The sequence below is a fragment of the Epinephelus fuscoguttatus genome, linkage group LG19 (assembly GCF_011397635.1).
Source record: "Epinephelus fuscoguttatus linkage group LG19, E.fuscoguttatus.final_Chr_v1".
In the NCBI taxonomy this organism is placed as follows: domain Eukaryota; kingdom Metazoa; phylum Chordata; class Actinopteri; order Perciformes; family Serranidae; genus Epinephelus; species Epinephelus fuscoguttatus.
The window spans coordinates 1,553,934-1,571,708 of NC_064770.1; the positions used below are offsets into that span (position 1 = coordinate 1,553,934).

At 39.6% G+C, this 17,775-nt stretch overlaps 1 protein-coding gene across 9 annotated transcripts in view; it reads right to left on the reverse strand.

Moving 5' to 3' along the window:
* mettl22 (methyltransferase 22, Kin17 lysine) overlaps positions 1–8,117 on the reverse strand; it is a 98,087-nt gene extending 89,970 nt beyond the window's left edge. For 2 of the 9 annotated variants that reach the window (XM_049560269.1, XM_049560277.1), the window contains exons 1-3: positions 7,965–8,117; positions 5,105–5,271; positions 1,806–2,019 (exon numbers count right to left, since the gene is read on the reverse strand). In XM_049560269.1, coding sequence (XP_049416226.1) covers positions 1,806–2,019; positions 5,105–5,210 — 320 coding nt within the window. In that variant the 5' untranslated portion in view covers positions 5,211–5,271; positions 7,965–8,117. The other 7 variants (XM_049560272.1, XM_049560274.1, XM_049560270.1 and 4 more) reach the window with 7 other exon arrangements.
* Positions 8,118–17,775: the final 9,658 nt, after the last annotated feature.

The window sequence follows — 17,775 nt, forward strand, 5'->3', positions numbered from 1 at the left end:
CATTCCTTGTGTTTCTTGGCCCAAACAAATCTCTTCTGCTTGTTGCCTCTCCTTAGCAGTGGTTTCCTAGCAGCTATTTGACCATGAAGGCCTGATTCGCAGTCTCCTCTTAACAGTTGTTCTAGAGATGGGTCTGCTGCTAGAACTCTGTGTGGCATTCATCTGGTCTCTGATCTGAGCTGCTGTTAACTTGCCATTTCTGAGGCTGGTGACTCGGATGAACTTATTCTCAGAAGCAGAGGTGACTATTGGTCTTCCTTTCCTGGGTCGGTCCTCATGTGTGCCAGTTTCGTTGTAGCGCTTGATGGTTTTTGCGACTCCACTTGGGGACACATTTAAAGTTTTTGCAATTTTCCGGACTGACTGACCTTCATTTCTTAAAGTAATGATGGCCACTCGTTTTTCTTTAGTTAGCTGATTGGTTCTTGCCATAATATGAATTTTAACAGTTGTCCAATAGGGCTGTCGGCTGTGTATTAACCTGACTTCTGCACAACACAACTGATGGTCCCAACCCCATTGATAAAGCAAGAAATTCCACTAATTAACCCTGATAAGGCACACCTGTGAAGTGGAAACCATTTCAGGTGACTACCTCTTGAAGCTCATGGAGAGAATGCCAAGAGTGTGCAAAGCAGTAATCAAAGCAAAGGGTGGCTATTTTGAAGAAACTAGAATATAAAACATGTTTTCAGTTATTTCACCTTTTTTTGTTAAGTACATAAGTCCACATGTGTTCATTCATAGTTTTGATGCCTTCAGTGAGAATCTACAATGTAAATAGTCATGAAAATAAAGAAAACACATTGAATGAGAAGGTGTGTCCAAACTTTTGGACGGGGCAGTGTGCTGTGAAGTGCACTTCTGGGTCTTTGGTACAAACAGCTGCAGACGTGATGCAGTGGCATGGAAGAGGAGAAACTTTCCACTGTAAGGCTGCAAAATAGCATTATCTTCTCTCCTCTGCTTGGAAATGGTGAATTTACAACTCACAGGTATTTAATATGACACAGTCTCTGGATTTTGTTTGATATCCAGTTTCAGCAGAAAGTGTTGCACATTTCCAATCCATCGTTAATGCAGTTAGCTTGTTTACTATGTTACATGAATGCTGCTGACACACTGAACGTCCCACTGGGATCTGAACACTTCAGTCAGATAGACCTCACCAGTCATTTACTTTACTATGGTACCAAAAATAGTCTGGTGTTACTCTACGGTGTTTTATGTGACATATTCAGAGTGTTTTCATCATCATCCAACTAAATAGCAACGCATACTCTATACCAATGTCACATATAGCCAAGTGATACCTAAACGTAAAGTAAGTCTCGGCCGACGGTGAGTTTTTGGGTTGTATTTTCAATGTTTTTATATTTTCCATTGTAAGATTGCAGAATATCGTTTACATCCCACGCCACTGACATTTTACTGTCTCACCATCTCCGACACTTTCGGTACCGTTTCATCTCATATGGTATGAAGTAGCCTACTTCATTCATGGTTCTGATGATGTCGCTTGTAATTAACACCTCAGCCTCTTTCACATGAACACACTCATGGCTGGATAGGAAAAACCAGAGTCATTTGAACTAGTTGGTAGCCAGCTTCATAGTACCGGTTATCCACATGGCGAATGTGACGGTTTAGTCAAGCCAGATAACACAAAAGATAGCCTGGGTAAGTTGAACTGGCTTTGTGGTACAGGCCTCTGGTCTGGTTTCAAACTATAACCATTATGGCACACACCCTCACAGAACAGCCCACCTTTTTTTAAACTGTTAACTGAACAAGATTTTCCATACCGATGCATGATGTCAAGGTCTCCGTCCTCATCCAAAAATGGTTCCACATTTCCTTTCCCGCCTTCCTCTCCATCTTTTCCTTGTGCGACTTTTGTGTCTTTTCCCCCGTCTTCCTTTTTTTTATCGTATTCCTCCACCTCCTTCAAACCTTTCCCTGGATCATTTCTGTCATGCCTTTCACCATCTGAGATGATCTTGAATTTAGAGATGAAGACTAAATGGATGAACACAGCAAAGTTAGAAAGTGAGTGAAAATATTTACAAAAGAAATGAACACATAAAATGGAAAAGGGACACTGAACGTTTTATTCCTGCACACCACAAACCGATTTCATCATTGTTCATCTGAGGGGCTTTAATCATCATCAAACAGTTAAAGCTTTACACAGTCGAATTAGAAGGCTTGCTTCTGTTTTATGTCATTGTCATAATTATCATTTTTTGGATGTTGAAATAGTTTCTTTTTACCAACATTTACTATTTTGATATATATAGCAAAATGTGTATACTGAAAAATAATTCCTACGATTAGATTGATTTCAACATGATTATTTAGTTTCAATCAAAGTGATTGTAAATTGATATGAAATCCTGCACACTGTCGATCACAATGTGTTAAATAACTAGAGGTCTGTTAGTGAATTTTCTACTTTTACCCCAAAAGCAGAGAGGGGGTGGAATGTCATTCAGGAAATATTGTTTATACTCTGTTAATGATGTCTCGATCAGGTACTCTGATATTGGGTATCTTCTGATACAGAGTCCAAACTGATACTTACATTGAACTTAATGTTGATTAAATATCTGACAGAATAAACAAACAGCTGTAGACTACATAATTTGGCACACCTTGTTTTTCAGAAACCTCTCAATCCAGACACTGGGGGTTATTAGTAAATGGTTTCATCATTTATTATATAAAACATCACATAATAGTAAAAAGTGTCCACCCCAATCTCCCAAGTTTAGGCTGACATCTTAAATGTCTTAATTTGCTTTAACAACCTTTAAAAATCCTAAAAATGCTGACTTTACAATTATATTGAACAAAGAAAAGGATAAAATAATCCCACTGGAGAAGCTGAAGGCAGAGAATTTTGCCCCTTTTCTTTAAAAAAAAGGACAGAACAGTTATCAAACAGCTGCCAATTAATTGTCTTATGATCAACTATTTGACAAATAGTTGCATTCAACACTATTAAAAGTTGTGGATAGTACCAACCTTACTGTCCCCATTTTTGGTCTCCCCTCTGTTGGGGTACCTAGCACACAGATCAGGTACTAAAAGGGAGAGCTAGAAACACTGCAGTCCGTTGATTGATCAATAGAGGATGGTCACTCTTACTAAGGGCTGAGTTTTGGCTGGTTTTGAAGCTTATGTTCAAGTCTTACATACATTAGTAAACTATAAAATGAAAGGATGTTTTTCTGCCTCAATGCATGAGTTGACAGCGTGAATCCATCAACACACCTTAAATTTCGATATGAATGACAACTTTGACCATTCTATTAATTTATTGTCTCTCTTGGATGACCTGAGTGGATTTTTCAAACATTTAAAAATATATATATTAATTTTGACCTGGTTATGTGAACTGCATATATTCTAATACTCACTTGAAGGAAGAAAAAAACAAAACAAAAGCATTGTGGAGTGTCATTCCTGTGGGCTCTGGCAACACTAAACCCCTGCGCTTGCCAGAGAAGGACTTAGCCCAGCGAGAGACGCTCTAACTGCAGCCTGTTCTATTTTGTCCTGAAAATGTCAGTGTGCAACCCCATCTGTGGACGATAAATGAGGTGCAGACATCTAGGGCTGTAGTCAACCAAAGAAAATCTTGGTCGACTAAAGTCGCACGTAATCTTCAACTAATCGATTAGTCGTGGGAATCTGCATGTTATTTTTACTTCTGCAGTGGTGTGTCTGTGTCACTCTGCAGTTACACCTCCAAAACACTAGTCGGCGGTGGAAGACTGGTTCAGCGGTGGAGGACCGTGTTAAGTGCTGTAAAGTTTAGTTCAAATCAAACTTTATTTATATAGTTGATTCAAAACACACATTAAACATGGCTTAATGGAGACAATCTCAAACACAAGTATGCAAATTGGCTTCACTATAAATCGCAGAACTGACAGAAAAAAACTTGTCTTTATCTGGACACATTTCCCCCACCAATACGACATGCTAGTGTTATTAGCACAAGTCTATGGCATTTTACATTGTAGAAACTAGCCTAGCAACTAGCGAGCTTTTCCTCTTCTCATATGAAACCAGGGACAACAGCAACACATAACAAAGGTAACGGTACATAATTTGGCTCCATTACAACTCACAACATTCACAGACAAAACAACTGTCTTATACTAAACACGTTTTCCAAGCAAATACAACATGCTAACGTTATTAGAGCCAGCCTATGGCATTTTACATTGTATAAATTAGCCTAGCGACGAGCGGAGATTTCCTCTGTTCATGAAGCCAGGATGAATCCCAAAGTATAAATCCCTGAAGGATAAATCACACACAAGACTTAAAATGCTATTTTAGTGGAGGCTTTATTGTCTTCACAATTTATTGTTTCTTATCTGTGAAATACAAGTAAATACAAGCTTTGTTTCCACTGAGGGAAATGGTTTCAGCTTACAGAAACAGACAGGAGGGCTGCGTCACCGCGACGCAGGAAATAATGGATTCATCCTGGAAAGCTATTGATGTAGCACTTTTCTCTTTATGAAAGTAACACAGCGATTATTCGACTAATGAGAATTTGGTCGGATGAGAGCATAGTGACCAAATAATCGACTTGTCGACCAGGAGACTACAGCCCTACAGACATTCTTCCTCCCCTCCCAGCGATGAGGAAATACATTGAGAGCTGGACAGAGCAGTGAGGGACAACAAACTTGCCCACATTAAAGAGAACTGTTTGCGGTGGAAACCCTAAAGCAACCTAGCGTCTAGCTACCATGTCTGAAGGGATACTTTTGGTTCCAAAGGTACTATATCAACAGTGTTTGGTGGAAGTGGGGCTTTAGTGATGTGATAAATTATAAATTTAAATTATGGCCACGATAAGGAAGACAGTTTAACTGGGAGTATGTGACTTTTGAAAATGACATAATGCAGTATTAAAATGGGATTTTCATGTTGTGATCTTGATTCTGACAAAGATTCATGACTGAAACATGTCTCTCATAACCTCAGTGCAGACTGGGTACTGGAGTTCAACCTTTTCATTCACAGGATTTCATTTTACACTTAGTACGGAGTGTAAAACTTAAGATGGAATCATACACACCGGGCTGTCCAACACCATTGAGGCGTGTCATAAGGTGGTGTGCGTTGGGCAGAAGCATATGAATATCAGACAGCACAGTATCATGCTGGAAAGTGATCTGGTCCATGGCTCATCATTCATGGTACAGAACAGCAGGGCAGTAATCTGCTTCCCAACACCTGGGGAGACTGGGCACACACACACACACACACACACACACACACACACACACACACACAGCCTAATTTGTAAAGAATATATAAAACAGACACAGCAGACTTGTTTGTGTTAGTTTTGGTATCAGAAATCAGAAATCAGATCGTGAGAATTTTAAGTGACCACAGAAAAAGAGGTAACCCAGCAGTCCAAACTGCATTTTACAACTAGAGCTGCTTGCAAGATAACAAGACTTGAGTGTTAGGGCCATACTTAAGCCATTTAAAGTCCTCTTTGGCCTCAAAATGGATGATGGCTACAAAGGGCTAACTTACAGAGGGGTAAGTTCACTATTTTTTTTTTTGTCAAAAATATGGCTTTTTCAATATACATCAATTCTGAGTATTTGGAATGGTTCGAATATTTGTCTTCTGTGGTATCGAGACACCGCTGAGAAAGTCTGCTCCAGCCAGTGGGCAGTGCTGAGTTTTCGCCAGATTGTTTCCAACGTGGTGGCTGGGTCACAAACTTTCTCGTGTTAGAGCTCAACAGTACATTCAAATATGTTTCTGAAAACATTTGAGGAAAGAAATAGACAATACAGTAACAAAATCTTGATTCATATTTGATCAATGCTGCCTAGTTTGACGGTTTGACCGCAGTTCACAAGCTGTGACTGACATGATTGTCCCAATAGTCTCTGATTGTCAGCTGAGTTAGAAACTCCTCAGCTCTAATTTATTATTTCTGGTATGGCACAGTAGATTATAATGAATACCATTAGAGGCAGTAGGAGGAGGAGAAGGAACATGATATTTTTTGCAACAGAGTATCTGTCTCTTCTTTCAGAATATAGTGACAGTTTCAGCAATATTATGTAGATGTAAGGGTATTGGTATTGGCATTGTAATTTTTTAAATGATACCCAGCCCTACTCTGGAGACACTAAATCAAGCTTGAATGATTTTGTGTTTTCGTTCACATTTGTACATACTTGGGGTTACTGAAGTGAGAATACTATAACTGTATTCATTGACTTTAATCACGTTTGGTTGAGGAGGTGATTCAGAGGTTCCTATCACTGACCTCTTTCTTCATGCATGTGTAGGTGAGAATTGACGGGGTGTGTGATACTGCGCTGCTCCCACACAGACAGAGCCAGGGAAGCTCACATTACACTGACTCTGACAGTGTGTGGTTTTAAATAGAGCGGTTGTCAACTCCTCTCTTCCCTCCAACACAAACAGGCAGGTGATAGCTATTACTTTTTAGATAGACAGAAAATATAGACAGATAGATATGTTATTAATCCCGAGGGAAATTAAGGCACCCAATGGTCTATTACACAACACATACAAAAACGGAGATACACACAGTGACAGAAAATATAAGTGTAAGAATAAAAACAAAAGAATAAAAATAAACAGCAGTGATATGATAGTCATGTCCAAGGACTACTACAGTAGATGTGCTGATGATGGTAGTGCAAATTTAGGTGGTTGACACTGCAGGTATTGAAATGTAAGGCTCTAAGAGCAGTGCAGGAATAATCAATACTTTGCTTTGGATAATATAAATGCAATGGAAGATACATATATATACGAATATCAATGCAAATACAGATTTTTTTGTAGAAAACAAAAACTGTGTTGAATAAGGAATGCTGGAAAATATAAAATGCACAGAAAGTTAAATATATGAAATACTATCACGGGTGAACATCCAAAGAAATACAAATGCAAACTGCGCAAGGTTTTATTTTAATCTCTTATTTTATTCAAAATCCAAACTACATCATTGAATTATTAACTGAGAGATGTTTTTTACAGGGATAGAGACATGAGCCCAGATACATAAAACGCATGTATACGCAATGAGAGAAGTAGCCTATGCATTCGCAATCTCATCCACAGATTTATAAAGCCGCACGTGCGCCTGAATCTGTTTATAAATCTCAATAAATGTGGAACTGGGCGCATGTGCATGAGCCTCATTTCCACTCCCACTTACATGAACTTAGAAGCGCCCTCAAATATGCGTTTCCATATCGACATTTGTTTCCGCTCTACCACTCCTCAGACCTGTCACTGTGAAATACGACAAGTAAAATGCATTTTTACCAACTGTGTCGCATCGGCGAGGTTCTTCAACGGTCCCAGAACAGCTGTCATTACGGACGGCCATTACGCACGGCTATGGCCATAGCGTCCGCACCATTAACTCATTAAGTTTCTGCAAAACATAATCACGGTAACATGTCAGTCATCATCATTGTTAAACGTATTACGGATTTTATTAACTGTTCGCAATGAGAACAAATCTAAAAAGCTCTCTCTGAAAATGTTCCATAATTTCATCACTGTTGTCATTTACCCACTAACTGTCCACCTGCGCAAAGTTCCACAAGACCCGATGTTACTGGATTATTCCTGTAGGGAAATTACTAATGCGCAACACCGATCAATCCGTAGCCCACATTGCACAACACATCTGTTGGAAACTGATGATCATATTCATGATTGAGGACTGACCTCGCTGAACACTGGACTTCAAACTTACCGTTTACGTTTCACCTCCGCAGCAGAAAGTTCCCACGATGTCCGGTGGATAGAGCTCTGAACTAACGTTAGCTGGTGGATCTTTAGCCTACTCCTTTCAAACGTGTAGAAGAAACCAAACAAAATGCAGCTAAGAGATGTTTTTGGAAATGAATGTCATAGCTTACCTTTCCCGTAGCAGCTGCAGGAGGGACGCCTTTACGCTCGTTCCCATTAGACATTTGTGCACCCTCGTAAGTCGTCCGGACTGCAAAAGTAAAAAATGTGGCTTCCGTTCCGCTAAAATCAAAGTGGGTTCCAAACGGTCCCAAGACACAGAAGCCGTTTCTCAATACATAAGTTAAGCAGTTCGGACTTGTGGACGTGGTAAGTTCGGACGGGAGGACGGGAGTATACTCATTTCTGCTTTTGGAACAGGAGCGAACTTGAAGGCCCATTTATGCTCAACGTTAAATACGGATCCGAATACGGACGGAGCCTTCTGTCCGTGCTCCGCGTTCATTTCGTCCGTGGCCAAAGAGCATGGATACCAAGAGGCGAAGCTCAGTAGAACGCCCCATAGCAACAGACTCGGCCATGGCAGAGATATTGGACGAAGCGAGATTTTTTTTTTTTTTTTTTTTTTAATGAAAATAGAAAAGTCTTACATTCACAAAAAATGACAATACATTTCATGAAAGAACAGAAAGCCAGTGTAAATAAACATTAACAATCAAACAAGAAGAAAATAAAGAGAGAAAGAAAGAAGAGAGAAAAAATAAATAAATAAATAAATAGTAACTGTGAAAATAATACCAACATAATAACAGCTAATTACCTACCAATATTAAACTTTTCACAAATGTTTTTTGTTTTTATGGCTTTCTTATTTCCTAGCGGGGTGAGGGACTGTAAATATAATTCAAAACACTTGTAGAAAACAGAGAAAATGGGTTTATCTCCAGCAAATTTAGCTCTGTGGATGTGGAACTTTGCATAAAGTAGTACCAGGTTAATAACAAAAGCCTTATCCAGGTCTTCTGTAGTATCAGAATGAAAGCCAAAGATAACATGTTCAAAATGCAGATTAAAGTTCATATACAACTTATCAGAGATACATTTTGCTATATCTTTCCATAACCTTTTTGTGTGGTTACAATACCAGAATATGTAGTTAACTGTTTCGGGTTGTACCGAGCAAAAGGAACAATTGACATCAATATCATTCTTAAATTTTTGCATGAAATGCTTTACTGGGTAAATTTTATATAGCCTAATATTTTATAAGACACTTCTTTGACTTTGTTAGTGATCATATATTTGTGTGGTAACAACCAAACCTTGGTCCAAGGTATATTGATGTTAAATTTAGCCCAGTAGGTGGTGATATAAGGTTTCGTTGAGATTTCATTCATAAGAAGTTCCCGAATGGCTCTACTGTTGCTTTTGTGTGATCCAAAACAGACTTTGCCGCAGACAGTGTTAAGCAGATTTACAACGGAGACAATACACGGCTGAAAGGAGCCTCTGTACAAGTTTACAACACCTGTAGGAATGGAATCAATTACCTGGTAAAATTATTTTACTGTAACCGGAAAACCAAACTTTTGTATAAACTCCACATAGGACATTAATAGGCCATCTGGACTCAGCAACTGAGCGACTGTATGAATATCTCTTTCAAACCAGTTTCTAAGGAAGAGGCTCTTTTTGTTGTGTAAAATGTCTCCGTTGTTCCATAGATTATACTTCTGAGGGGAGAAATTGTGTTTGTAGATTATTTTCCATGCAAGTAAGACCTGTTTATGGAACTCTGACAATTTTAGAGGTATTTTATTAATCTGGTAATTGCACACTAACAAATAGGGAAGTCCACCAATTTGGTTAAATACAAATTTGGGGATAAAGTTCCATAAAGATGAATCATTTTTGAAAAAAAACTTTTTAACCAATTAATCTTAAATGCATGGTGTAATGGTCCAAAGTCCAAAAAATCAAGCCCTCCATTCTTTCTGGTATTGATTACGACAGATTTTTGGATGTAATGTATTTTATTCTTCCACAAGAAGTTAAGCAACATTTGATCAATTTTTTTGATTGTTTTACTGTCCAGAGCCAGAGAAGAGGCAGCATAAATGAGCCGTGAAATTCCCTCAGCCTTGGATAGGAGCACATGGCCCCTCAAAGACAGATCTCTCTGCAGCCATTGATTAAACCTGCTCTCAGCCTTTTTCATTCTGGGCTCAAGGTTCAGAGAGCATCTCTCCTGCTGCTCTTTTGTTATGGTAATACCTAAATAATTTACCCTACTTTTAACACAAATATCATCGATTGAGGTTATATCATTGTTTTTTAATGCAAATAATTCACACTTATCTAAATTTAAGCATAAACCTGATGCTTTAGAAAAAACCAAGATTGAACGAATAGCCGGCTTTACTTGTAAAGCGTCTTTAAGAAAAAGTGCAGTATCATCTGCTAGTTGACTCAGGCAAATTTTCCTACCAGCAATAGAGATGCCCTCCAAATTACATGATTTTATATATACACAAAACATTTGAGCCACCACTAAAAACAAATAAACAGAGACAGGGCACCCCTGCCGTATTCCTCTCTCCTGATAAAACCTCTGTGTAGTACCACCAGTCAGTTTTACAGAGCTGTTACCATTTGTATAAAGAGTTTTCATTGCATTGCAAAAATATTCCCCAAACCCAAATTTTTCAAGGCAGTAGAAAATAAACGGGTGCTCAACAGTATCAAAAGCCTTGTAAAAATCCAGGAAAAGGATAAAACTATGATCTTCAATCAAATCTGAGTAATCAGTCAAATCCAAAACAAGTCTTAGGTTATTAACAATGGGCCTTTTACTCATGAATCCTGATTGATTTTCATCAAGTATTGAGTCCAGAACTCCTTTAAATCGCTTTGCAAAAATTAAAGCAAATATCTTATAATCATTATTTAATAGGGTTATGGGTCTCAAGTTGTCAATAAGAAGCACGTCTTTTCTGGGTTTGGGTATTAAATTAATTAACCCCTGTGTCATAGTAGCAGGAAGTTGTGCTCTTGCAACGCTCTCAGAAAAAACCTTAAAAAGAAATGGTGCCAACAGATCAGAAAACTCTTTATAAAATTCAGAGCTGACGCCGTCATTCCCAGGTGATCTATTGTTTTTAAGGTTTAAGATAGCGTCTTGCACCTCCTGCTGGCTGATTAGGGAATCACACATCAGCTTCTGAGCGTGAGTAATGGTTCTAATAGAGTGTATATTTATGTAACTAAAGAACAACAACATAGCATTATGATCAAATTTAGTTTTGTAAAGAGAGAAGTAATTATAACAAAATTCGGATATCTTTTCCTTATCATTGATAACGGACCGACTGATATTTAACTCGGATAAGGAGTTGTGCTTGGCTCGAGATTTCTCCAGTTTAAAAAAGTATGAAGTCATTTGCTCTCCTTCCTCCAGCCACTTCTGCCTTTCGGCACTACCTTGTTCTCTATAGCTGATGTAAGGTGAATTACTCCTGTGTGGGATCACTAAAGTTCTTATCTTAGCCATCTGAGAAGATCAAATACATTGTTTTTGGTGCCTAACTGTTTCCGAAGTATATATATATATATATATATATATATATATATATATATATATAGTGTGTGTGTGTGTGTGTGTGTGTGTGTGTGTGTGTGTGTGTGAATGAATAAACGAGAGGCATTAACGTAAATTTCTTTGTAGAAAGGCGCTTTATGGAATTAAGTCCATTCACTTGTATTAGTTTACAGCGCAGCCTTGCCACATCCAATATGGCGGCGACGTTGACGTATGGCAGCAGCGGGCAAACCCACTCGATGCGGCATCTACGCATAGACATATAAACATAGACGCCGCATCGAGTGCCTGAGCGCGTCCTCGCCGGCTCCCATCTTGGATGGGTCTCGCTTCGCCTCCACAGTGCATTCACTTCTATTGAGGAAGGAGCTGTATGCACAAGTAAAATAGAATAACTCACTGAATTTTCAACTGATTTTCACGCGGTTTGGTTTGTTACAAACGGCACACATATAGTTATGATACAGGATGCTTTCGTACATTAAACATGCGGGATTTCATGCTTTAATACTTCCTGCAGATAGCAACAGCATGTTATTTAGGTCACAACACAGTGCTTTTATTCACCTCAACCCCAGAGTGCGATATATACAGTATTTATATACTGTATAAACAGCATATACGCAATACAAAACACAGTATAGCATATTATGTATAGCATGACTCACTGACCACAACACTAAGTCAGGCCTCTGCCTGGTACAGACTATTTCCTGAGGAACAACAAGCTTTCCCCCTAAATCTACTTGCATTTCCCAATCACAAGCACCTTCTAGACGGCCACACCCTTGCCTCCTCGCTAACTTATCCCTTCTGTATTTCTCTCCCTCACGGACAAACTGAATTACTAAGCTCCTATCCTTAACACCTTCTGAATTCACCTGTCTTCGTTTCCCTTCGATGCCTGCAGCTAAACATTTCAACACCTGATTATGTCGCCATGTATATCGACCTTGTGACAAGCTAACTTTGCAGCCTGACAAAATATGCTTTAAAGTTGCAGTACGTGAACACAATGGGCATGACGGGTCCTCATTTGCCCACAGTTTTAGGTTCTGGGGGGTTGGTAAGACATCGTATGTAGCCCCTATCAGGAATCTAATACGATTCTCCTCCATACTCCACAGGTCCCTCCAACTAAGCTTCCTCTTCTCTACACTTTCCCAATTCAACCACTGTCCCTGTTTAGCCTGGGCCACTACCTTTGCACCCCTTACTATCTCTTCCTGTCTGCGTATCTGTTCTACAACCAGCTTTCTTTTATCTTTGAGGCCTGCTGTATTCCATACCGTCACAGTCAGTCACACAACATGTTTTCTGTTCACAGAAAAAACCTTCAGGTCAGACAAATACAATCTTAATCTCTACAATTCAACAAAAATGAGTAGTTTATCTAAAACGTCATATTGTTGAGTCGACATCTGAACCAATCAGCTGTTAGATCAGGTGAGAGCCAGGCAGTGCAGTCGGTGGAGAGCAACTGCAGCGCCTGGCTCTAAAAACTGCGGCCGCCTCGCTCTCGCGGCTTTATCGCCGTCCACTTTTGTAATACGTCAGAGCAAGTTGGGATGAAGTCGGACACAAAACTAACCGGCATGCATTGTGCGCCGATCGCTGGTGATCGAATCTGCGCAGGACTGGCTCATCTCGAACGAACCTAATGTCTATTGGTTGGGAGGGGGGGGGGGGCTATGACTGGAGGGAGAGCTAACCACGCCCACTTAGGAGACAGGAAGAGTAACCGTTTTCTTATGGTTTTCTTAACATTGGATAAGCCAGTTGGGTATCTCCTTTATCCAATATCTCTGCCCTATAGATATATATTCTTTGTGTGTGGAATATATGCTGACAATAACCGATAAATGATCACGCCCAGAGCCGCCAATGTCTACAACATTTTGTAGAGAGGGGGATAAGTGCTGTCCCATTCCTATTTGTAGCATCCGGAGCCCTTTCAGACTCTCACACTCAATCACTTACAGCTGACGTCAGTTAAGTCAGTGAGGGTTCAGGGCTTGAGTCTTTAGGGGCCGGATTGGAATTGGGCCTTTGAACAGCTCTTATCATGGCGGCCACTAAAATACTTCCGGGTCATTTCACTCAGCTAAGAACCTTCCTAAGCAAAAAAGACTTTCCGACCGCAGCCCGTGTATTTCTGTACGTTTCCATATGGGCCAAACGGAGCAGTACCACCGGGAACAGTGGGGGCAGTGTTGCTGTCACTACCCGATACGTAGCTCTCGTAAGACACGAAGAAGAAATAACAATTCAATTTCTCTCATCGGCAATACTAGAGCAGATAAGAGCAGAGTGGCGACAGCCTTAGATGTCGCCTCCAGAGTGGTCATGCGGTTAATGTAAGCCTCAGTAGTTCCAAACACAGCCTCCACTGTCATGTTCTTCTGTGGGACAGACAGCAGTGAGCTCGCGTTTGAACGGTAAATATTAAAATAAACCATACACAGGTACATTTACAACTCTTATTGAATTACTGTGTATACATCAATGTCAGTTATGTGTATTAAGTGGCTGGATGACAACTAAAAGCGTAATTAGACAAGTTTTTCTATGTCTTTTTTTTTGGAGGGAAGGCTTTGTGTTAGCTTAATGGACTGCAGATAAATTAGCAGCTGAACTGTAATCTGGTGCAATGCATCTCTTATGTAGCTACATAGGATTAATGTAGGCTATTTGTGAATACTCCCTGACATTGGACAATGATGATAAATGACAGTTTTGAGTTAAACATTTTATGTATTTAAACAATGAATGTGACAGTAAGAGCAATTTTGTGTCTGTGAGAACAAGAAAAAATTAAAAGACAATGTATGAAGGCTCTTACATCACAGAAAATGATAAATTTGGCATTAAGGAAGAACAGTTTTATTTAACAGAGATAATATTCCAGCATTAGGACAGCAGAACAAAGGTGGGGCTATGAAATGGTTAAAAAAAGCCATATGAGATTTACTGCAGGCACAACTATGTAGACAACTCTTCAAGTTGTGGTTGGACACACTGGAGGAGCTGGTGAAGAGATGCACACTGAAGATGTTCAAGGCCATCATGAATAACCAGGTTCATCCACTCCATAACACCTTGATGGACCAAAAAAACAGCAGTGGACGGCTCCTCTCTCTTCGAGGCAGGACAGAGAGATACAGAAGATCCTACATACCTTCAGCCATCACGCTTTTTAATTCTTTTGCAAATAATAAATGAGCTGACAGACAATTAAATAGTTATTCTTATTGTTATTATTCTTATCTTATCTGCCATTCACATCTTTAGCGAAGGACCCAATGATGGTCTGAGATGCCTGGTTGAGGAATAGCAACAGTCAGCATTACAACAGCCCTGAGAGGTATTCCAGAGGTTCAACAAACTCTCAGTCTAGCAATGAACTCTGAATACGGGAAACTGAGTCAGTTCTTCAGTTCTAGAACATTTGATCTGAATTGGTTGAATAAACTCTGACTATGTTAACCTTTGTATGCCCCGATTCACCATAGCAACACCAGATAAACAAAGCAACTTATCTCACGCTAGTGGGACACAAGCTCCTTTTACACGCTTACAGAGAATATGAGCACATATTCTGCAAAAACATGTAACACTACTGTAGTACCTGGTACTAAGATTACTCTTCAAAGTGCCTGACAACGCCATCTCCTGCTAAGGGGCAGGAGGGACCCTTAAACCTTTAATATTTGATCAGTGACTCACTCTGACTTCCCAGAACAGGAACAATTTAAAAAAGAGGCGTATCTGGTGTAAAAGTAAGTTGGCTTTATTACAAGGAAATTGATTTGCAGTGGGGAAAAAAAACCACGTCATTCCACACTTAAAATAACGTAAACATGAACACTCCATACAGTATCTCCATTTGCACATCATGTTATGGCCAGATTGGCTGGATCCTATTTCCTGTCCATATTTAAAAATCTAATGGCTTGTGGAATAATCCATTGCAGAGTGAACCGGGCAATGTCATGGATAATCTACAGGCATCTTCATCTATTGCTAAAAAAATAAACTTTATGTTACATGTTGTTTCACACAAAGATACAGTTTTGTTTAATTGGAGTGTAGTGTACCCTTAAACAGGAGATGAAAGTAGGTGCTAATGTAAAGGCAGCATAAATGCATATTAACTGCAACAACACCTTGTTATTATTACAGAGAATGAGGGAGAAATTGAGGCAGAATCTGAAAATGATAGGGAACTACCAGGAGGCAGTATGCAGATAGAGGACGAAGGAGAGGTCAGTGGACTTCCAGGGGCCAGTCAGTCAGGGGCTGCCACTGAAGAAGCCACTTTGACAGGGGAAGGTGATCCAGGGACCAATATGCTAGGGGCCAGTCATGACAGGGCAAGTGTGGCCTCAAATGCTGACAGAAGTAGTAGTAGTAGTGAAGTAGTAGTCCTATTTTAGTCTGTCATCACACGGCATACTATATACACAGGAATTAAATTATAAGATAATAACACTCTTATGTAAACATAGAAAGAATACACCGAACGTAACGTTAGGTATTCAGGCAGAAGTATGTGCGCCTGTCCTACATTATCTTCTCATGGAACAGTTGAGATGTTACCCTTAGTTAACACCATCAGGTTCGGATGATGAAATCTAAATAAAACCCGTTAGTAATCATCCCAACTATATGTGATTTGTCTGTGATTCATTAATCAAACAGGAACACCACAAATGTTAGGTGCTAAACAGTGCTAAACCTCCACAGCTGGGGCCTGTATCACGAAGCAGGATTAATGTCTTAGAGAGGTAACTTCAGGGTTAACCCTGGGTTTTCGGTCTCACGAAGCCGGTTCAGTTCTTATCGGGGTAGATCACCATGGTAACTTACTCTGAACGGCTATCCTGCTCCGGAGCAGGGTAAGTTCAGGGTTGAATCTGATCCTATAAAAAGCACCACCCACTGGCCAATCAGCTGTTCGGAAAAAATGCAGCCCAGTCATGACGGGAAGTTTAATTCATTTGATTGATTTTGATTTGAAAGTTTATTTTGAACATTAAAAAATAAAAGAAAGCAACAACAACAGACAATGAAAAGATTGTTCACAAGGAGTGGAAAGAAGTCGAAATTTCATCCCACCCCTTCCTAAGAAAGAAACTGATCATTTGCGGACACTTAATAGCACCATTAATTAGTGCCAACATTTTGTTTTGTTGGAGGAAATGATCCCTGTTAAAGATAATGGGCCTAATTGACAGCTTTGCTGCTGGAAATGTGGAAAGTAGCCTATCATGTCTACACTTCATGGTGTTTGAGGGATTTTCTTTTTGTTTTTTAAAGAGGGAGACTAGGTATATTTTTGTGCAGCTGTTAATTTCTAACACAGCTCAATATCAGGATGATTTTATTCAGACTATCAATTTGGTGTTGATATGATTTAATTGTGGCGTCAGCTTTAAGCTTTATTGTAGCATATATAACGTTATGACAAAGAAAACCAGTTTATCAGACGCAATGATGTTAGAGAATAATTGTAATACACGCAATTCATCTGCGCAGCATTGATTTCATGGGATTCAAGGGTGTGACCAGTGTCAGATGTACAGGTACAGGTACTGTAGCTACTTGAACCAGTGATGAGTAATTTAACCTACACATCATTTTATTTTTTATCTTGTTTTGTCTTGATTTTTCCCTCTCTCCTCCTCTCTTTCTTCTTTCCTGACCCATTTTTTTTCTTCTCTATTATGTGATTTCATTGATGTTTTGACAGGGGAATTTCTTTGATAAGCTTTTAGTGGCTTCTAACCTCTCCGGCACTTTTCTTTTTTTAATCTTGTAAATGTTATACTGTCTGTTTGTAACATTATGTGCAAATAAACTAATCTAAACTAAAACTAAACATTATTCATCCCGTTATGCGTTGCCACGCATGTTTCCTCCTCCTGCAGCTGCCACGATGTTGGCCTTTTCTCTAACGTTGCTTTTCTCCTCCTCATATTTTAGTAGAATTAATCTCTGATCCTCATGAGAAATACTTTTTTTCCCCTCACATACGGCGCTCTGTGAGGACGCTCAGTGACGCTGCGCTTCTCTCATGATTGTGATTGGTCCGCTGCGTGCGCGTTCACGGCTCTTGATAAAGCAACCCTGGGTTGAGTTACCGAGTTGATATCCAGCGTCGTGATACCGATTATCCTGATTGCCATTGTTAGGGTTAGTCAACCCAGGATCCGGTCTGGGTAACCCAAGAAAGGTTGATCTCGCTTCGTGATACAGGCCCCTGGCGACGTCGAGCTAACGAACTAGCAGGCAATGGCTGAAAACCGATCATAATTACTGACTCAAAAAAACACCATAATTACATTGTGAACATATAAATAAAAATCGATATCTACATAATA